The sequence below is a fragment of the Vicugna pacos genome, chromosome 18, assembly GCF_048564905.1.
Source record: "Vicugna pacos chromosome 18, VicPac4, whole genome shotgun sequence".
Taxonomy (NCBI): domain Eukaryota; kingdom Metazoa; phylum Chordata; class Mammalia; order Artiodactyla; family Camelidae; genus Vicugna; species Vicugna pacos.
Window position 1 is genome coordinate 6,152,434 of NC_133004.1, and position 22,551 is coordinate 6,174,984.

A 22,551-nucleotide genomic window follows, 5' to 3' on the forward strand; every position below is an offset into this window, starting at 1 on the left:
TCTAACTGTATTCATTCTAGTATGTATGTGAACTAGTATCTCACTGTGGTTTTTAAAAGTATTTCTCTAATGACTAATGACACCTTTAATCAGCATCTTTTCATATGCTTATTATCCATCTGGATATCTTTACTGAAGTGTGTTTTCTGGCCTCATTCATTCAGGTGTTTGAATTATTATTGAATTTTGAGACCTCTTTATTCTGGATCAGATACAAAGAGAGACCTTTATCAGATATATGATCTGCAAATAGCTTCTGTCTATGGCTTGTCTTTTCATTTGCTTAGCAGTGTTTAGAAGAGCATTGAAGAGTCTTCATGTTCATAAAGTTCACTCTATCAGTTTCTTTTTAAAATAGATGATACTTTTGGTGTCATAGCAAAGAAAAATTTGCCAAACCCAAGGCCATAAACCTTAAGCCTATGCTTGTTCTCCTAGCTGTTTTATAGTTTTAGATTTCCTATTAAGATCTATGATCCATTTTGAGGTAAATTTTGTATATTTTGTGAGGTGTGGATCAAAGTTCATTTTTTTTTTTTTTTTTGCGTATCACGATCTAATTGTTCCAGCACTACATGCTGAAAAGATCCTTTCTCCACAGCATCCTTTTTGAGAATCAATTGTCTGTATAAGTCTTGGTTTAGTTCTGAACATTCTATTGTGTTCCATTATTCTATTTTCCTGTTTTACACCAACACCATAATTTCTGATTACTGTAGCTTTATAAAAAAAAGTTTGAAAATCAGATAGTGCAAGTCTTCCAACTTTGTTTTTCTTGTTCAAAGTTGTTTTGGATTTTTGGGATCCTTTGAATTTTTATATGAATTATAGAATAAGTTTTTAAATTCCTTACATCCAGTTCTGCCAAAATTCCACCCATGTCTTTGGCCGTCTCCAAAGCCACATTTTCTGAAGAAGTCTCTCTAGATCCCAGGTGAAAGGAATTTCTCTTTCGTCTGTGCTCAAATCACATTTGATATTATTTGATTACATTTAATCATATTTGCCTGTATGTACTTGTCTGATCTTTCCAGCCATTTAGTAAATCTCAAAAGATTAGGAATCTTGACTTGGTTCCCTCTGTGTGCTGAGAAACTAGTTCTATGCTTTGCAGGAGTGAGCCCTGCAGTAAGAGGTATCTGCAGCACACATCTAGCTCATTGCTTGAATATTGTCAAGGAATTCTGCAGATTTAGAATTGTTTATTGATTGTTGTCTCCAAGACGGCTCAGTCTTTTTTATTTCTATTGCTACTGCTGCAGTTTCAAAGAACAATGGGCTAGTTATTTTCCAAATATCAAATCATACTCTAATTGTGTTGTCACGCAAATTATGTGCTGCTGTGTCTTAACAACCTGCTTAGTGTTCACAGGCTCCTTCACTCATGGAAAATTTGGGAGAATGTCATATCCTTAGAGATAGCAATGCTGTCTTTGGCGACCTGAGCAGCAGTATCTGAATTCACTCCTGCTGTTTTTCCAGTGTCCCCTCTAGACCTCCTCCAGCCCTCCATGGGGGGCCCTGCAGTTCTGCCCTAGAAAAGCCTGTTGCTTCTCAGGAAGACTTCCCTATGAAACATAACCATGTCCTTCTTGTGGGGACATTCAGTCCAGAGACCTGAAAGCAGGGGAAAATATTTAGCCTGCTTTTGGTAGAACCTAAATTCTTCCATACTTGTTAGAAGCAATTTCAATGAGGAAACTGTTTTGGCATCTAACAAATCAGCATAAATGACTGATGAGGAAGATCAGCTTCCCCATCCCACTCAGTCGTCATGTGGATGTGACACACACATTGGCAAACATTTTCTCCTGTGAGCAACATAAAGTTCAAGACGTTATGAATGGCTTTTTGTTTTTATTTCTTAGTCTTTCCACATTCACTGTGTCTCGTGAGATTATATGAATCCTGCTTATTTTCAGCCCAGCACTAAACTTTTTAAAAGGATCACGTGTTTAAAAGGCTAGTGGACAATTTTTTAGAAGACAGAAATCCTTAGATTTTGGTCCCAGAGTTGAATCTTGGTTAGTGGTGAATGAAAATTCCCGTTAAAATTTTAAATTCAGTGATATAAAGTCTTAAAAATAGTTAAATATTAGTCAATTTCATTAAACACTATAAGAGTTATTTACCTTTAAGCCTGTTTCTGGGGCAATTTTGCAATGATTCCCTCCCTTTATCGATTCCCTCTTTATCAGAATCCTTGAGAGGCCCCTGTCATCATTGTCAGTATCATCATCATCATCATGGAACTGATTCTTCTGGAAGATTCTAGGAAAATAAAGAGATGGACGGGATTATGTGTAGGTCAGTGTGTGCATATACAATAAGAACAGCTGTCAGACATTAGATGCAAGATACCCATTTCATTTAGGGGAGAATGTGGTCATGAAATCCTGATGTGGTGAATGAAGGAAGCGGTGGGAACAGGATAGTCAATGGAAAGGAGGAGGAAGTGAGTGAATTGTAGAGCATAGATCCTTGGTTAGTTGATCAGCACATTGGTGAGAATGAGGGGAGTGTGATGGCAGAATCATGTCCCTCCCCGGCCACAGGGTAGCCACCTGTGACATGTTACTGTACATGGCAAAAGGGATGACAGATATTTTAGGATTAAAAATCTTAGAGGATTTCTGTCTCCTAAATTGTCTATTAGTTAGCCTTTAAACCCATGATACATTATTATAGATTAGTGCAGGGGCACAAATAAAAAGGATTCATATAATCTCACCAGACAAACTGAATGTAGAAAGGATAAGGAAGAAAAACAAAAAGTCACTTATAAGTGCCTTGAACCATAAATTGCTCATGAGGAAATGTTACACAAGGTGAATGTCACAGCCACATACATACTGCCTGAGTGGGATGGGACAAGGGGATCCTGAGATGAGACAATAGGGTGAGTAGTCTGGATTGTCCAGGTGCGCTGAATGTAATCACAGGGGTCCTTAAAATGGAGGATATTTCCCAGCTGAGTTTAAAATCAGAGGGAGGTGTAGCGATGGAGCAATGTTCAGAAAGGCTGCTGACCATGAAAATGGAGGAAGTTGACGGGCACAAGCTAAGGAAGGTGGGTGACCTCTGTAAACTGGAAAAAAAAAAGGAAACATTCTCTTCTAGACCCTCTAGGAGGAAGGAACCCTGCTGGTATCTTGAATTTATCCCAATGAGAACTGTGTTGGATCTCTGACATCCACAGCCATAAGCTAATAATTCTGTGCTGGTTTAAGCTATTAAGCTTATGGGAATTTGTTACAGTGGTAATAGGAAAATAACATAGTGAGTGGTAGTGTAAGGGATTAAAGGTCTAGGATGGGGTGTGGAGAGAATTCTGACATTTACACCTAAAAACAACCAGGTGAAGTGGGAAGGTGTTTTAAGGAAGACCTACCTGGCAGGGCTGTCAAGCAGACTGGAGTGAGCGAATCCTTGGAGTTAGAGGAATCAATTAAACCTCACAAGGAAAATAAGAAATAAAATGTAGCAGGGCTTCAGTGTTAGTAGATGTAGGAATGGAAATGGGCAGAGAGATATAAACATTATTTTGAAATTAGCTACAGGTTTGATGACTGCATGTTTGGGAGAGTTAGCCGATGTGTGGACTGAATGCATCCCCTCAAAATCCATATGTCGAAACCTCATCTCCCAGGGTGATGATATAGGGTTGCGGGGCCTTTGGGAGGTGATTAGTAGGATAAAATGAGGTCATGAGAGTAGAGCCCTCATGAATGGTATTAGTGTTCTTATACAGGGCCCCAAAGTGCTTGCTTCTCTCTCCTCTCTGGGCCATGAAGATAGTGGGAAGACAGCCATCTTCGAGCTGGCAATCCTCTCCCAAATACATTGACCTTGAAAGCCTCAGCCTCCAAACCATAAGGAATATGCTGGTTGTTTAAGCCACCCGACACACGGTAATTTGTTACAGAATCCCAGACTGACGAAGACAGTGGAGAATGCCACTGTGTTTTGCACTGATTGCCTGGAGAATGCTGAAACCCAGGGAAGTGGGCAGCACAGACGTTTACTCATTTAATCCTGCCAACACTGTAGGGGATAGAGTCTACATTTTCCTCGCTATTTAAAAGGTAAGGAAAAAGAGGCACAAATAATAACAATGACAATGACAACAACAACAACAACAGCAACAATAATTTGTCCAAGATTCACACAGAACTCCCTGGAGGGAGAGTGAGAATTAATACTTATGCAGGCTGGCCCCAGAGCCCCTGCTCATAACTACTAAGTCAGATCACCTTGCTTATTTAATCAGTTTTTTTCAACTGTGATATGAGTGTACTGTGTCCAGTAACTTATAATTTCAAAATACCTCACTGTAAGGGAAACATTAGTCGCAGGCATTACAACCCACAGAAAGCTAGACATACAAAAATAACTTGTTAAGGCAAGATAACCAATAATGTTTTTAAATATTATACCTGCTGACCCTTTGCAATAAAGTGTTTATTTATAATTCTGTCTGGCTACAGAATAACATCATAATCCTGCATGTGGCTGGTGGCTCCCGTGTTGGACAGCACGGGTCTAGAGAATTTAAATGACTTGCCCAGCCTTGCCCAGGAAGCTCGTGGTGGGATAAGAGCTATAGTCTGGGACTGTTCCTTCCTATCCAAGTCCCTCATGGAAGTTTAGAAGCTTCTCCTTTGGTGCCCAGCTGTCTATCCGTACTTATGACATCTTGTCAGGTGCCCCGGCCTGCTCCTGAACATCAGCCAGAACCCACTTCTGCTCTTTTTTGGCCAGGTAATACCTTCTAGCAACTTCCATTGCCTTCTTGGCATCAGTTTTTACATGGAAGGGTAGTGGCTAGAGAAGGAAATGTGTCCACATGACAGGTTTTTCATAAATATAGTAGGAGTGGTCAAGAGAAGAAAACCTCAGGAATACGAGTGGAAGCAGGTCATTTAATATACCAAATGCGTACTTTCAATGTATGTTTGTGTTTCCGAGTCCACGCTTGTTCTACTCGTGCATTATAGGCCAACACATCAGGAGACAAGGATTTGGGGCAAGAAATAGCGGCTTTAATTTGTAAAGCCAGCGGAGAAGATGGTAGACCAATGTCCTGGAGAACCATCATTCCAAGTCAGAATTCAGGCTCTTCTTATATTAAAAAGGGGAAGCGGGAATGCTTGGTTGTTGCAAACTTGGTGTATGAATTCTTTGTTGTTAGAATCCTTTGTTCTTGCAGCTCTTCACCTGGGTCAGATCCGTGTAAACCTCCAACAAGCAAATGTTATTTTCTATTCTGTACCTTGTTATCTTTATACGAATGGAAAAGTGATAATATCCTTCAAAGTCAGAGCCTTGAGAATAGGGTCTCCTGTATATTTCAGGATCTAGGCAACATTGTTTCACAAAAGGTGCAGAAACAGCAAGACTAAGCCTAGGAAACAGGGCACAGGTTTAAAGTCAAAGGAACAGATCTAATATGGAGTCAGATTTGTTCTTTCCTATTTCAGTAGTGCCATGGAGAAGGCACTGTGGGCAGCTTTCTGTAGGGTCCTGGAGGCTTTCTCTCTCAGCCTCTGTGCGCCTCTATTGAAAACCCGTCATCGCTATCTGGCCTGCTGGAAAACCAGTCCGCCTGTTTTGCCCTGAAGTTGTGTTCTGTTTATAACTCATCTCTACTCCTTGGAAAACAACTCAATAAAAACTCAGTTGGTTTCCCACCAGCCCTGAGCAGGGGTGAGGGATAGCATGTTATTATTTTATAAAAAAAATATATAAAAAAGTTTTAAAACAGCACTGGGCACATAAGAGAGAGACAATCGATGCTTCCTGGCTTAAATCGAAAATGATGACTCAGTGAGTCTATGGCTGCTGTATTTGCTGAACTAGTTACTCCTTTGCTCCATTACACATTTATTTTAACTGAAAAAGAAATATATGCATATGGTTAAAAAAATTCAAACAGAGCAAAAAATACTCAAGTGAAAGAAGTTTTCCCTCATCCTCTGTTCTTACACGCCTCCCTGGAGATGCCAATGTTTACAATCCTTTGTGTGCTTTTCCAGATATGCTATGCAAGTTCCCACCAATGTATGTAAATTCCTTTAAAGTTTTACTTATTTTTAACTTTAAGGGATTTAAATCCTCAAGTGGCTTCTGCCACAGTAATAGAAAAGAAGAAATCTGACTCCATATTAGATCTGTTCCTTTGACTTTAACCCTGTGCTCTGTCTCCTAGGCTTCTTCTTGCTTGTAAAACAATGTTGCCTAGAGCCTAAAATATACAGGAGAGCCTATTCTGAAGGCTCTGACCTTTAAGGGTATTTAACACTTTTCCAATCATATAAAGATAACACGTTGCAGAATAGAAAATAACGTTTGTTTTGTTGGAGGTTTACAGGGATCTGACCCAGGGAGATAGCTGCAAGAACAAAGGATTCTAACAAGAAGGAATTCCTACACCAAGAAGTTTGCAAAAACCAAGCACATAGGAAAGCAGCCTGAATTCTGACTTGGGGAGATGGTTTTCCAGGACATTAGTTTGCCATCTAGGTCTACAGAAACTTGCTATTCCATGCCCCAACACTTGGTCTCCCAACTTACTGGCCTGTCCTGCACTGAAGAGAATGAATTTGGACTCAATAACACTTCTACCTACCTAGCAAGTTGGACACTGGGACTGAGGGCAGCTCTCCCACACACAGGGGCCTACGGTGAGCCCTTGATTATTCCCCGAGGTTGGGGTGTGGTTTACCCAGGAGGGATGGGGACTCTACACCAACACTCAGGCAGTCTGCTCCTTCTGGGGCTCTGACATTTTACCTCCCGCTCCCTGCCAGCCCAACATTTGGGACAGTGGCGCTAAGGCAGAGATCGTGCCTGCCTGTTTCCCAGCGTGTAAAAGGGGAATATGTACTCTTCCCAAGGTAGTTCTGAGAAACAACACCTGCGGGTGCTTGGTTCCCTAAGCAACAGTAAACCTAGCTCCTTGTGGGGGCAACGGGTATGATACCCGTAGGGTTTCTGCAGAGACCTTAGCTGGAGGGCTGGGCCAGGGACGTAAAATATGAGCTGTGGGCAATGACGGGTAAGAGAAGGGTGTATAGGCAGGACTGCTGCCTCCTTCGGGGTGCCACAAGAGGTAAAACGCTTTCTCCCCATCTCTGTTACTCCCCTCCCAATTCCAGATAACTGCCTTCCCTCTGCTCCTCCTGTCCATGTGTCTCCCTCCACTTTTCCCCGCCTCCCCTCCTCCTCCCCTATTCTCCCTCCCTCGGTTCCCCTTCTCTCTCAGGACCCAGAGCGGATCGCTGGCCCTCCTGCGCATGCGCAGTTGCTGCCAGCTGGACCGCGGGTTGGAAGCTCCAGCTCCGAGCCGGGGATCGGCCCCAATGGCTTCTCAGCTCTGTCGCCCTGTAGGCCTTTGGCTACTGCCTGGGGCCGGGGCCTCTGGCTGTGGAAGTGCAAGGTGAGGGGATATCGGGAAAGGGGTGAGGCGGCTGCGGGAGGGCGGTCGGCGTGTCACAGCCCCCCAGGGCGCCAGTCAGCGTGTGTTCAGCTGGATTGCTCGGGCCAGACCCCTCTGCCCGCGCCACCTGCCCCGGCGCCCCGGCCACAGCTGTCCAGGGCCAGGTGTGCCCCTGCCGCCTCTTGGCCCAGCCGGGCTCCCCTGAGTCCGCGGCTGGCGTCCGCTTCCCCTCTCCCGCCCGCGAGTCCTCCCCTCCCGGGCTTCCTCTCCTAGGCCGCCGACCCGTCCCCACCACTGGGCGGGCTGTGTCCCGGGCGGGCGGGGTCTGCACACCCGGACGGGGCGGGCGGCTTGGGCTGGGGCTGGGGCTGGCCTCCGAGCGGGGCTGCAGCCCGCGTCCCCCACCCCGCTCTCCCTGCCCCGCGACCCTGGGGCTGCCTTCCTCTCCCTTTCCCGATCCCTGAGGTCCAGATTAGCGGCGTGGGCGCTGCTCCCCAGGCTGAGAGCCCGCGGCTGTAACTCCCAGCTTCTCCTGGTGGAGTCGGGAAAAGGGAGCGGCAGTGCTGAGGGAGCTTCTGTCTCCTTGATCAGGATTTCTGCCCCAGGTAAGTACCTTGAACACTTTCAGGTGTTATGATGGCGGTGCTTGTTGATGTCACATGTTTTTATACTGAGAGGGATTACAGTGGTGAAAGCAGGGCTTGGTTCAGTTAAAAATGAGCTGAAGGCATGAGGCTGTCTCATCCTCCATCATTCACTCTCCCAGGGTGAAACGTGAGACCGTCGATCTTAAAAAGATACTTATAGTCCCTAACTAGTCCAGCCCAGCTATTGTGTGTTGACAGGAACAGCACAACCTGAGGCGTTGGAGACCCAGGGACATTGCACTCCTAAAGAGCTCCTGGCAAAATCTGTTTTTTTTTGTTTTTTTTGTTTGTTTGTTTTACTTAAATTGTGGGACAGACTAGTAGTATAGAGGGAAAAATAATTGGCAAGAAGGATTTTTTCATATAACAGATTTATTGTGATATTGTTCACACACCATGAAATCCACCCACTTGAATGTTAGAATTCAGCAGCTTTTAGCATATTCACATTTGTGCAACCATTATTATTCCAGAACGTTTTCATCACATCAGAAAGACCAGTTGAAATGCATGACCTATCCACCCCTTCCCAGTGGTGGTTCTAAAGAAGTTTCTTGGCTGTTCCTGACCATAAATTAACTTGTTACATTCCATGAAATATCTGGGAGGAATTCTAATCAGAATTGCAATGAATCTGTCTATCAAAGCAGGAAGAATTAATGTCTTTATGGCATAAACTTCTTCTACACATGAATATATCTGGGACCCTATCTTTTCATCTGTCCAGAGCCAGGCCTATGGGAAATCCTCATTAATTCTTGGGTTTGTGAATGATGAGATTCAATACATCATTAGATGCAACTGTAGCCTTTCACTGAAGAGAAAAGTAACCTCGTAGAAGCCAAGTGGTTCTCTGATGGTTAGAATGAGTGACCGCCAGTGCTGGAGTATTCGAGTGGACTTGGTGCTTGCAGAGTTCTCCACCACCTACAGCTAAGGGGATTACCGTGTTCTTTTACTTTTTTTTTTTATGGCGTTGCTTTTATTTTTACTTATTATATAAAATTATTTTTTATTGAAGTGTTGTAAATTTACCATGTTAGCTTCAGATGTACAGCAGAGATTCAGTTATAAGCTTATGCATATGTATATAAATGTTTTTCAGATTGTTTTTAGTACAACTCATTACAAGAAATTGAAAATAGTACCCTGTGCTATATAGTAGGTCCTTGTCATTTATTTTATATTTATTAATGTGTATCTGTTAATCCTCCCTTTCCTGCCTGCTAACAACAGTTTGCTTTCTATGTCCATGGGTCTATTTCTAGCAGCACCGTTTTTGCTAGCAATATATGCTGGTTGGCTCTTTTCTGTTTCAGTAGTTCCATCTTATGTGTGGGCGTTTTTCTTCTGGTGGGCCTGTGTGTGGTTTGCACACGTGATAATAGAGATCTGTATTTGGGAAAACTCCAGGCCTCGTGTAGTCCCTCGTATGGAGCGCCCACTGAACTGATGCTTGAACTTGGAAAAAAACAGTAAATGTTGGAATTTCCACTATGGTTGAGACTTCCAGGTTTCTATAACCTCTTTAGCCCACCTAAATTTTGGCTGCACCCAATACTGGATAATTTGGTGGAACTTCATGGTATGGTGGTGTAGAGACAGGGCCTTGTATGCTTCTTCTCTTTCCTTTTTCTAACAATCATTTTCCTGGGCCTTCCAGGTACTCCCCCAGAAGGGCCCAGGGCTGGCTTGGTGTTGCACTGAGGCAATATTTGTTAATAAGTCCCTTTCCTCATCTCTTCTGAGCCTCCATTTCCTTCTCTGCACAATGAAGGCTTAGACTAGATAAGTGCTTTTCAGTTTCTTTTAAAGCCATGTTTCCTTTGAGAAACAGAAAATTCAAATCTCTCCTCCCATCACAACCCTTTAGATTTTGACACGTCCTCCAAGGAGTCACATAGCTCTTTGTGGTAAATTGACGTGATTGTGATTCCACGTGACACAGAAAAGACTCTTCAGAGATTTATTGCAGGGAGAGGGCAGGAAAGGGGCAGTATGTCACACTTTCTTGTGTGAGCACTGGAGCAAAGGCTTGGGTTTAAATACAGTGTCTGATGTGGCATCTCTCTAATCTTGCACAATGTGATAAACCTCTATCCCTAGTTTCTTAATGTGTCAAGTTGGGGTGGTAATGTTTTAAGGCTTTTGTGAAACATTATACACATAAGCCATTTGTGTCTCGGTAGATACAAGACCTGCTAGAGAGTCGGAATTTCTTTAAAAATACATATATATTGTCCACATCACTCTGTCTGTGTGTATTTTGAAGTTCCTGGAGGGTGAGGGTTGAGTGTAATGTCCATCGTGGGACAGGTGGCCCATGGGTCTGTGTGCCTCATATTGCCCCCTCCTCCCCAGTCCTCTTCCTCTCAGTCCAGGATGAAGTTCCCTAGTAGATTTACACACAGGTCTTGTGGAAATGGCTTTTCATTTTATTGTTTCACCAAGGAGGGTTGCCATCATGATCTCTGTGGTCAGGTTTTGGTGACCTGAAGGCTATGCAATTGGGGATTTCTATTTTATAAAAAGAAAAAAAATTACAAATACAAAATTAGACCTAGGTTGGTGGCAGGGGCTTTTGAAAGTGGGGACCATTAGCTTTTTTAGCTTCAGGTGCAGTGGCCTCTGGCCACGAGGACACATCCTCATGCTCTGAATTTGGAGGGACCAGTGGGTTCAGTGGGAATATTTACTGAGTGCATCTCATGGGCTGCGCATTCTCTTATTTGTACTGTGTGTTCCTTATTTGAGACGGTGAGCTGATTTAAACTCAATAGCCTCTTTAAAATAATAGACTTTTTATTTTTAGATGTAATGTAGATTCCCATGTAGTTGTAAGAGATAATATGGAGAGGGCCTATGGACTCTTTGCCCAATTTTCTTTAATAGTTCCATCTTGCAAAGTTGGTGTACTATTCATTCGTGACTCACTAACCCTTTTAGGTTTGTGTTATTGCCCTCATTTCTATTTATGAATAAACTGGTGTTGAGAGAAGCACACAGGTCTGCCCAGGTCACCCACGTGGTTAGTGAAGATTTGGGTGCAACGTGGGCTTGGCATTTCCAAGCAGTACCATTATGATGGTCTGTGGCAGGGAGCAGCATTCACTTTGCTTGTTTATTCATTCATTCAACAAACATTTATTGAATAAACTCTGTGGGTCAGATGCTTTCATAGGGTTATCTGATTCTTCAGCAGTATGGAGAATCAGGTAATGTTTTCTTTTTCTTTTTTTTTTTTAATATGAGAAAAATATCTCTGAGAGGTTATAATCTCCCCAAAGGAAAAATAGCTCATAAATGAGGGATAGTACATTTGTACAGTTCCTTCTTCTTATGCAGGTGGTACCCTAGGCATTTTACATTTGCAAACTTCCATAATCCAGATATATTCTTGTAAGGCAAGAAGTTTTTTTTTAATTGAAGTATAGTCAAGTTTACAATGTTGTGTCAATTGCAAGGTGGTTTTTTTTTGAATTTTGAATGGAGAAAATATTTTTTGAGGGGGTTAATTAAGTTTATTTATTTGTTTCATTTTTCTAAAATGAGGTACTGACTGAGGAATGAGCCTAGGTCCTTGAACATGCTAAGCACGTGCTCTACCACTGAACTGTACCCTCCTCCCCAAAGCAAGTTTTCTTACCCATTATTCTGCACCTTAGGAGTTCAAATAAATTGGCGTTGAAATCCAGATATTTTGATCCTACTATGGTTCTTTTCATTATATCCTGCTGAGGGGTGGGGAAGCAGTTCCTTTATTCATTCATTTATTCAGCAGTTTTGAGCACCGACTTTGCATCAGGGCCTGCCTAGGTGCTTGGAAACAGAAAACAAGAAATGATCCTTTTCTGCAGGGGATGGAAGCCTAGACCAAAAGCTGGGTAATGTGATCTGAGCTTCAGTAGCCATGTGCAGATGCTGAGGACAAAATTATCCCTGATTTGCTTGGACTTCCCTTGCCTTCTGGCTGGTGCACACCAGGTCGCCGCATCCCAGTGAGGCCCGCAGCCCACAGCACAGTATGTACATCGATTTACCCTCCCTTCTCGGCAGGGCCTGCAACATGAACGCCCCTGACTACGTGCAGTGCGCTGAGGACCACCAGACTCTCCCGATTGTGGTCCAACCCGTGGGGATCATCTTAGAGAATTTCTTTTGCATCTATAATGGTATCTCCTTGGTGAGCCAGATCAGACCGTGCGGCTCCCAGTGGGCACTCTGTATCTACTATAGGTATCTCTATGTGCCCGAGAATGGATGGAGTGACTTCCAGACCCACCGCAATGTCGTGGGCCTTGTCACCATTACTGACTGCCTCTTGGCCAAGACCTTCTAGAAGCTCCACGCACAGAGGAGCTGTATGGCACCACGCTCTACGACTCTCAGCTCTTTGTCTTTGTGCTGTATGGGGAGGTGGCCGAGCAGCCGCACACCGACGTGGCCTTCAATCTACGAGGACTGCGGGTGGTGGAGAAGAGGATCGACGACTTCACTGAGTCACTCTTCATCTTGCCCAAGTCCAAGTGGCTGGATGGGGACCCCGAAAATTCTGGGGAGAAGACCCCCCTCCTCTACATCCTATTTGAGAAGGAGGACTTCGTGGGACTGGACACAGACAGCAGGTAAGTCAACCTGAAGGCCGGGCCACCCTGGCTGTGTGACAGATTGCTTCCCTACATCCAGAATGGGATCATCAAGGAGGAGGGCTTTCTTGTAGCCAAGGCGGGAAGGAGGTGTAGCCCGCCGGTTTTCAGACGTTTAAAACTAAATCCGCCTTTGTTTCAGAGAGATCCTTTTAGGGTTAGTGTGGACACTTACTCCCCCTTTTCAGCCAGGACACTTGGGGGGACCCCTGGAGTTGCTGTCCAATAGAGTAGCCACAGCTACTGATGTTAGTAGTGCTGGGGAGGAGGCCGGTCTGAGCTGAGATGTGCTGTAAGTCAAATGCACATCAGACGCTGAAACTTGTCTAGTAAAAAGAATATAAACTATCTTGTTACTTTCTATATTGATTACACGTCAAAATGATAGTATTTTACATACAGTAGAATAAGTAAGGTCTGTTCTTAAAATCAGTTACTTGGTTTTTTTTTTGTTACATTTTAAACGTGGCAACTGGGTAACGTTATTTACATGACTCTCATTTCATTCCTGTTGGACAGCCTGTCCTGGGACAGTTTCATCCCTTTGCTTATAAATGAGACTCTGAATCCCGAGACGCAGAACGAGGTGCTGGTTGAGCTCAGGGTGGAGCCGATGTCTCCTGCCTCCCAGGCCCAGCACCAGCACGGCTCAGGCCCTCTCCCCTGCCTGACAGCCACCATGCCAAGTTAGGACATCAGAAACACTGCCAGGGGCTTCCGAATTAGCTCCTTACGCAGGGAAAGGTGTGTCACGGTGTATGGGACACAGCAGGGAAAAATTCGTCCTCACTTTGTCCCTGTGATTAGGTCAAAGGCCCCACTCTGCCTTGGAAGTGCAGACGATCACTTCTGGGCTGCCTAACCCCTCACCCTCTACTATGTTTCCCTGTGTATCTTTCAAGCTGTCCCTCGGGCAGAAGAGGGTGAGACGTCTTTGCCGAGAGGTGGTCCCCCTTTACTGGGGAGAGTGAGGTGAGCTGTGTCCCCCCGGCCTACGGCCTCGGGCCTTGAGTCTGGAGAGCACTCATGGCGGTCCCACAGGTGACAGTCGGAGGACATGGCACGTGCTGCCGGGCCCGCTGTGCAGGAGGGGCTCTGTGATTCTCTGTCATTCTAAGGTCAGATTCTACTTTCTTGTTGTTGGTAAGATGGAGGAGAAGATGCCAGAGAATTGATAAAAAGAAAATCCACACCAGTCCTGTGAATGACAGACACAGGGGATCCGTGTCCCACCTGTGTGTGGTGCCTGGCGGGCTCTGGAATAATTTTCACTTCCTCCCCGGACATTCCTCTATGGCTTAAGGAAGGGGAGAGGCATGTCGTGGCCATGATCTGTACTTGTCCTCACAGGGCCCTGTGATCTACATGCCCACACTACACTTCTGCTCCTTGGAGATGAGGTGTCAGGTTTAGGAAACTGGGCACTGCTGAGGGCATAGCTGCCAGAACCGTGCTACACCAAGGCTGGCTCCGTTCACCTCACCTGTCACCTCCTGTTGAGTCCTAAGGCGTCATTCAAGGTAGGTGCATCGGTGCAATGAAAGCAGGGACCTCCTTCACCCCCTGGACAGACTGGTGGGTGATCAGTGGAAGCCTGGAGCCCTGCCCCAGCCCCACGCCAGTGCCTCCTATTTTGTCATAGGAGGCACTGGTGACATTTTTGCTCAGCAACTGCTTGGCTCTGATTCTGCAGAGCCAACAGAGAATGCCAGCTTGTTTTTGCCTTTTGAAGTCTGCCCTTGGGATTTGGCGGAGTAGCTGGATGTGTGCTTAGCCCATAGTGGTTGATACTGTCACCATTGTTTACCCAGAACCTCGTGTACCAGGCATGGCTGCCGGCATCAAAATACAGCAGCGCATTAAACCTCCCTCCTGGTGGGTCTGTCTGTTCTGGTACCATAAGGGCTCAGCCAGCATCTGAACGTCAGTGAGATAACGTGGCCAGTGAGCTCGGGTCAAGCACGTTCTCCTCCAGTGACTTTTACTCCATTGTTGCTTTTACTATTACACAGTCATTAATTTTTTAAACAATGCTTTGGTTCAGGAACAGAACCTAATTCTCCCCTGTTCCTCTTGGTGGGAGTGAGTAAAGTTGTCCAGCTTGAAATGCGACCACATTTTGTAGCTCAAAAGCTGTCTACACGCATCTAGGTGAAGTTTTGGTTTGGGGCGCTGACCACGTTGGGGTCCCCCGGCAGCATCGCTCCCCTCAGGCCCCTGCCTTCCCTGGATCAGGAGGTGAGGGTGGGTCTCACCGTCCCCGCGTCCCTGTCCTCATCACACTGACGTAATTTCTTGTAAATGCTGTCAAAGTCATTTTTGTTCTCGTGTGTTTCTAATTTTGGCTGTTCCTCTATTCCTTTTTCTATTTTCCTTTTACCCTTATACCACCCCGTGAGCATGTTGTTGGGTCTGAAAATGTGGGCTGTGCACACCCTGCATTGGAATAGCCAGATCGCCCTCTGTGCCGTCTCCATCGCTATAAAAAGCAAAAACTTAACAGTTGCCATGATTCGTATATTATCCTAGTCATCTTATTTTCTACTTTTTTGGAATTTTTGCTATGTTAGCACATCACCCACTGGAGTTTGATATCTGTTAAAGTCCTTGCTTTGAGGAACCTGTTAGTTCGTCCTTATATTTGGTAACAAATGCTCTCTTACTAATTTTGTTTATTTGTTTTGAAGAAGTGAGATGCGAATTGATTTAGGCGGCTGCTGAGGGATATTTTCATGGAGTATTTAAACTTGGAAAGTCAAATTCTGCAGCACCTTGCTTGATTCTGGCTTTTACACAAACGTGCTCGGCACATGGTTCCTGGCTGTCGCTGTGTGACGTGCGTGACGGCGCTTCCTGGCCGGCGGTCACTGGTGAGGAAGTGGCCGGCTCGGGGGTGAGCAGCTGCAGGGGACGCTGTTGGAGGAAGCAGTCACCGGTTTTTTGTTTTTTGGTTTTTTTTTTGCATTCACCTTCCCAGTGCCATTTACTTTACTTTGCATTCATAGAGGGGCAGGAGCGGGCCTAAAACCATGCCACTCTTTTGTTCCCTTTATGAGGCTGGTTTTTCTAAGTATCAGGAAAACATTGCCTTGTCCTAAGTAACTGGTTCCCTTGGATCTGGTGGACACAGGGACCGCTAAAGGGGACCGTAGCTTCCTCTCTGCTTCAGCCAGTGGGCATTCAGAGCCAGGTCTGTGGTTTGCCTCAGCAGCCGTGCAGGCCTCCCTGCACCGGCCTTTACTTTTACCCCTTTTTGGCAGTAAATAGCTGACTCTGTGTCTGTTGCAGCTGATGTCCACCACTGACGGCCGTGTGGTTATTTTGCGGTAGTGAGTCTCCAACACCCCTGTCAGCCGTGAAGGGACCTTGCATTCTCACCCCGACCCTGGTTCATCTCACCCAGGGAAAGGGCTTGGCCACCACCGTCATGCTGGACATGAGGCCTTGTTTCTCCTTTCATGCTCTGGTCCAAATGTGGACACTTCATCCTTCACTGACTTGGTCTCGCTTGAGACAGTCCAGACTTTCTGAAAGAGTCCATCACATTCTGGGGGGGAACAGAACAGAAGTAAGAGTCGCAAGTAGGAGTCTAGGCTGTCTGGGTTGGCAAATGCAGGCTGGGATCTGTGATGGCCGGTCTGTGCCCTGGAAACTGGCCTTTCCCGTGGCTCCCGAGAGAAAAGGGGTCGGAGCGAGAACAGACTTGCCTGGGTTCCTACCATCCTCATCTGCTCACTGACAGGAGTGTCAGCTAACTAGGAGCTCCCCCAGACCTCGGGCCCTTCAAACCTCAGATCACGGGAGATCCTTGAGTCCCTTCTTCTGGTCCTTCTTTGTGAGAATCCAGTGCCTTCTGAGGTGACTGGCAGCAGGAGATGCCTCCCCCTCCAGGGAACTCCCTTCGGAGGACTGTGACTCAGTGCACCTTGCTGTGAGCTTGTGGGTTTCCATCGTGCTCCCTGCAGAACCAGACTTGAGACTGGCTTAGCGACAGAAATAACAAGACTGATTCCAGGGCAGGGCCAGGTGGAGGGAACAGTGGAAATTGAATGTGACCTCAAACACCTAGGTGGGTGCTGGGGCTGTTACTAAAATGGGGAGCCTGGGAGGTACCTGCCAGGAATCGAAGTCTAGAGTAAATGGTGGACATAAGGCCTTTTTTTTTGACATATGGCACTTTTAAGATGCCATTTGTCATCCAAGTTAGGACTTCCAAGAGGCACTCGTGTCTATGAGCCTGGGGCTCAGGTGAAGGAGCCGGACTAGAGATACACATTGGGATTCGTCATTCTTAGCTGGTGTTCACAGCCGTGCAAGTGGATCAGCTCATCTCAAGAGGTGCAGACTGTGTCTGAGGGGGGGCAGGGCTGTGCCTGGTTTGGAGGAAAGCCCGGACCATGCAGCTTTGGTGTGTCAGTCAGCGGCGTTTGTGATTTTCAGAGCAATGGCATTTATCCTTAAGGTTCTGGGGGGTGGGCAGGGCCACACAGGAAGAAATCTGAAGAGAGGGTTTTGGCCACGTGTGCGCGTCTTGGGACGATCCAGAGGCTGCAGGGTCCAGAAGGGGAAACTCCTCAGAAGCTGGAGTCGGAGTGGGGAGTTGGGAGAATGTAGTCACACTCTCCTGTGATGAAGGGAGGGAGGCCTAGGGAGTCCGCACCCTAGCGGACTCTCTTTCCCATGAACAAAAGGCAATCAGACAGAAGATTTGAGGTAAGAAGGGATGGGCGTTGGGAGAGGAGCCAACCTGGAGAATGGTGGTTGAACAATTCTTGAATAGTCTCCCTGAAACATAGAGTTAAAAAAACCCAGACTCTTAAGAATATTGATAGTGACTGGGGAGGAGGCAGTTGTTTTTCTGACCTCCTAAGGGTAAGGTATGTATCCGGGGATATACAGAAGAATCGGGCAGTCTGTTCCTGGGGCTACACCCTTACCAGGGGGAACAGTGCAAGTTTAAAGGGGGAGAAGGGCAGCGGAGGGAAACTAGCCAGGTCCCGTGTCACGTACCAGTCGGCCGCCCTACTTGCGTGTTGCATTCACATCCATGCCTCCCAAGTGGGCGGTGGCAGCCCCGTTTTGAAGATTGGGAAGCCTCCTCAGAGGTTTAAGGAATTGGTTCATTTAGCAGCTAGTAAATGCTGTAGCAGGATTCCAGCAGGGCCTTGTCAGACTTCAAGGGCATGTTCTCTCTACTAATTCCGGTTGTACCTGAAATGGTGAAGTGAGTCAGTTTCGGAGCCTTTCAGAGAAAGTACGCTTTAAGTGCCTCAGGACTGTTGCACAAAGCTCAGTGTTCTTTCATGGTTCGGAACCACCGCAGTGCTTTTTGCCCCACAGATGTAAGGTCTTACTCCTTTGACGATGGCGTGGTTGTAAATGACATACAGGTGCAAAACCACACTTAGCAGCTTCTGAAGGGAAACTCTCCTGTTCTCCCTTGATCGGCTTTCTTCCACGGGATGTAACTGTGCTGCAGCTAAGGCCTGAGCTTTCCGTATGGAGTGAGGGTTTGATATCCAAATTTAGCATAAAACAGTCAGATGGAGAAAATCGAAGATGACAATATATTTTGGGGTTTCATTAGACAAGACATACTATCTGTTAATGGCTCATAAAGCTAATGAAATTGAGTACAGAACATTGCATTTCTTACTTTCTACTGAGAGCTGTCTTCCAACATAAGGTTCTCTGCTTTGGAACTTCAGCTCAGCCACTAGGGCGCCTGTCATTGTGTTGGTGTGATTGCATTTACACAGTGCATGTAATCTGGGCTTCCTTAGCCCCAAACACTCCAGTGCAGAATCATAGGCTGTAGCCATCACTTAGTTATACAAATACTTCTAAAACTATATGATACCAAAAAAAAAATAAATAAATAAAAATAAAGAGAGAGAGGGAGATTGCCTTTATCAAAGTTCCTTTGGATTTTAACTGCAAAGTGTTGTTGAGCAGCTCTGGTTTCCTTTGGATATGAATATATACATTTCTTTGCATGTAACTTGGATTTCAGGCTTGAACACCAAGCTCTTGTTTTCCATGAGCCACAAAAATCATAGCCAAATGACACACGTATGAAACAGTTTATTCTTTTTATCTGAGACAGAATCCTTGAATTTGGGACTTGAGCTGCGACTTTCCTGTTTGCTCTTCCCACCCCTCTTGTCACCTCACTCCTTTTTCCCACGTGGCCTCCAAGAGGTCATGGTCTCATAGGAGCAGGTGGACAAATACCAGTTGGTCGCCAAGCAGTGCTGCTGTAGATGGAGCCCAGCCAAGAGCTAAAGGACATCATCAGGGAGGACTTCCTGGAAGAAATTGGCTCTACATTCAGTTCTGGGGACAGAGTAAGAGTCAGCCAGGGGAAGGAATCAAGAGGGTGACTCAGGTGGCAGGAGCAGCCCGGGTAGAGGCCTGGAGGCTTGTGGGGTGGGGACTCGGGGAGACTGCCCTGTGTGGTCCAGGGTGGTGGGTGACCCTGCTTTGAAGGACACTGGAGAGGGCCTAGGGGTGGAGGGCTTTGGAGGAGCTTGGTTTTTACTAGAACTGACACAGAAGAGGCAGTGAAGGGTGTCAGCAGGAAGTGACCCTTAGGAGAGCAGCTCTGCCTGTCCTTTTGAGTCCCACCCCTTCATTCTTTTATTCACAACACACGCAATTCTGAGTGTCTAGGGGAGACGGGGTGGACCCACAGTAGTAAGCAAAATGTACTTGCTTCTTGAGAGCTTAGCAGTGTCAGAAGTTGACTTAGATTAAAATGTTTTATTAACACAGCAGGGCACCTAATCCAAAGTGCGGAGGTTGGAGGGAAGGAAGACTTCCTTGACAAACAGTTAAAATGAGCCTGGAGGCTAGTGGGAAGTAGCAGCAGGTCACGGGGCCCCTGAGGTCACTGGGGACCTGGTACTGAGGTGAGGATGGACAAGCAGGGTCGGGGGTGGGGCTAGAACTCTACCAGGGAGCCTTTGATGGGTTTGAAGTGGGGGAGATGTAATCAAATTTGTGCTTTGGGAAGGCTGCCTTGGCTGTGTGTGTGTGTGTGTGTGTGTATGTGTAGCGGGGAAGAGGGGGAGGGTGTCACCAACTGGGAGGGTCATTAGAAGACCATTCACAGGCTCGGAGGCCACCAGTGGGAGAGGGGCGTCGGGACTGCTTGGGGACCGCAGGGGCAGAGTGGATGCCGGGTTTCCTTGTGTGGAGGGCTTGTTAGCGGGGTCGCTCTAGCGACACCTTGTGGCTGGAAGTAAACAGATGGAGGCCGCCAGGTGGACTTACCTCTTCTCTCCTTCCCTGCCTTGTGTGATGATCTTAGCTCTGCCAACATATGGAACAGAAGAGCTAAGTTCCAGAGTAGCCCAGGACTTTGCTGGGCTCGTTCAAGTGAGAGCAGATAGGATTTAGGCTTGTGTTGAGATCTGTAAGTTAACTTAGCTAGAAACGTCCTGTCTTTTGGATTTTCATAGGGGTAGTAATTCTTGATAAAGATTGCTTTCTTGGTGAGAGGAATTTTAATACAACTGATGTCTTTCTCAAAAAATATCTTATCTTTTAAGAAATTTAATATTCAAAATAATAGGAATATTTTAAAATGATAAACTAAGGCTTTCGTGTAGTTTCTTTGGTTTCTGAGTTGATGTGTAGGTAGACCCTTTGCATTACATAATAGCACATCTTTGACAGTATTTAAAGAGCTGTTAGTGAGCGCCCCCAATTTGAAAGCATCATTAAAGCTTGCTCTGAAATAGTGAAGTCATATAGGTCTTGTTTGCAGAAGCCAGATATTTGGTTTATAGTGTGCAGCATAGCTCCCTTTATAAAATAATAATAGATTCAAAATTAACAAAGTGGAAAATAATTGATTTTTTTTAAAAAATGAAACATAAACTTTCTTGTGCTATTGTTGCAACTGGAAATTTTGAAAAGAAAAATCCTATTGTAATATCATCTAAGTGAAATCCATATATGTCTGTCACATTTGAATAGTAACTGCACAGTGGTTTTTGAAGTCAGGATCATTCCAGCTCAGATACTGGCAGTGATGGTTGCTGGTTTTCAATGGAAGAGCCTAAATTTGCTTTCTTAGCTTTATTCTTTTCTTTTCTTATATTTTCTTTTCTTTTCTTTTCTTCTCTTTTCTTTTCTTTTCTCTCTCTCTCTTTTTTTTTTTTTTTTTGGGGTAGTGCGAGGGTTGAGTAGTGCTGTGCCAGCATGATTTGGGGGCAATTTGTGGGCAGATGTCGTGCAGCAGCAGTGAGATATTTCCATGCATTTTACTTTCCGGACATCACCAGGGAACATGTGTGGTTTGTGCCTGCAGGATGGGATGCTGCAGGACTCCCTGGTCCATCAATGTTATGTCTTGGAGCTGCTCCGGTCAGTGAATGATTTTCTGTGGCTTGGAGCTAATGTGGTCTGATGCAGATGATCAGATGTGTAACTAAAGTACTGTTACTTGAAATAAGAGAAAAGCTGGCAAAAATGTCTCTAAAATACAGGATGAGGGAGGAGAATTGGCTGAGCTGCTTGCAGTGGGGAATATTCTCAGGTGACTCCCTCACTGTGTCTCCTGTCACTATCCCCCACAGCCCTGCATGGCAGTCCTACTGAAGCAACCATGCACTTTCTCAGAAACGCGCTGAATTTCCTTGTGCCTCTGATTGTTCACTTTTTTTTTGAAAGCACATCTTGCCCTTTGCTTAAATGCCATCCCTGCTAGCCACCACTTACACTCATTCTTCTGGACCTCGTCCATATATAGCTGCTGAATGAAAGAACAAAATGTAGTATCTCCATTTAGTGGAATATTATTCAGACATAAGAGTGAATAAAAAAGAAAAAATAAATAAAGGGGAATATGAAAAAAGCCATCTGCTCTGGGTAGTCCACCCTGACTGCTAACCCGGCCTTTTCCCTTTGAAACCCCACCCCTTATACCCCACTCTAACTATTTTTGATAGTATTTACCACCTTCTATTAAAGTTTAACATTTTCAAAAAAAAAGAGGCATGCTGATACCACTTCAACATGGGAAAGCCTTGATAACAGCACGTTAACTGAAAGGAACCAGACACAAACGGCCACATATTGATTTCAGTGATCTTAGAAATGCCCAGAATTGGCTCATGCAGTGGCAGAGAGCAGATGATGGTTGCAAGGGGCTGGGTGGAGGGGGGTTGTGGAGTGACTGCTAGTGACAGGGGTGTTCTATTGGGGTGATGAAGTGTTCTGGAAATAGATGGTGGTGAGGGCTGCACAACCGTGAGTGTGCAGAAGACTGCTGAGCGCTGTCTCTGGGAGTGCTGGTTGTTGGGGCGGCTTTATTTTGTTCTCATCCTGTAATGTGAAGGGTCATCTTGTGCTGAGACCATTCAACTCCTGTGAGTGGTAAGGCTAAGAGACTTTGCAGAGTCATGTTTCTTTTTTCCCCCTTGCTGAGTGTAGGCAAAAATGGTTTAAGCTTGAGAAAGTGCTCCATATGCAGAAATGTCTTTCAGTTTTGGCTGGTGTAAAAATCTTGTGAGCTTTTTAATCACTTAGGACAGTCTGTAGGGGGAAACAGCCTGTGAAGCCTGGGTGAGACTTGGAAGAGCCGCGCTACCCTCCCAGACACGGGTGGGGATTTCACCCCCATTCAGGCAGTGAAGGGCCAAGACCCGTGAGAGGAGTTGACAGTCATGAATATTTATGTGTATCCGCTGCTTCATCTTGGATATTAATTTCTAGCTGAGTCATTTTGTGGTGGCAGCCTCATCCTACATCAGGAATTTATAGTATCTGCTCTTTGAGGTGAAGAGCTGACAGACTTGATTATTTAACAGTC

At 45.5% G+C, this 22,551-nt stretch overlaps 1 protein-coding gene across 15 annotated transcripts in view; it reads left to right on the forward strand.

Annotated features, from left to right (window-relative positions):
• The first annotated feature begins 6,279 nt into the window (after positions 1 to 6,279).
• The window catches only part of LOC140686883 (uncharacterized), a 37,491-nt gene continuing 21,219 nt past the window's right edge, over positions 6,280 to 22,551 (forward strand). For 3 of the 15 annotated variants that reach the window (XR_012060868.1, XR_012060873.1, XR_012060874.1), the window contains exons 1-2: positions 12,445 to 12,710; positions 14,082 to 14,251. Coding sequence is in view for 1 of the 15 variants with exons in the window: in XM_072942048.1 (XP_072798149.1) it covers positions 6,491 to 6,683; positions 7,158 to 7,438; positions 7,965 to 8,043 (553 nt within the window). In the remaining 14 variants the exon portion in view is untranslated. Of the gene's footprint in view, positions 6,684 to 7,157; positions 7,439 to 7,909; positions 8,044 to 12,434; positions 12,711 to 14,081; positions 14,252 to 22,551 lie in introns of those variants that run through there. The other 12 variants (XR_012060880.1, XR_012060869.1, XR_012060875.1 and 9 more) reach the window with 7 other exon arrangements.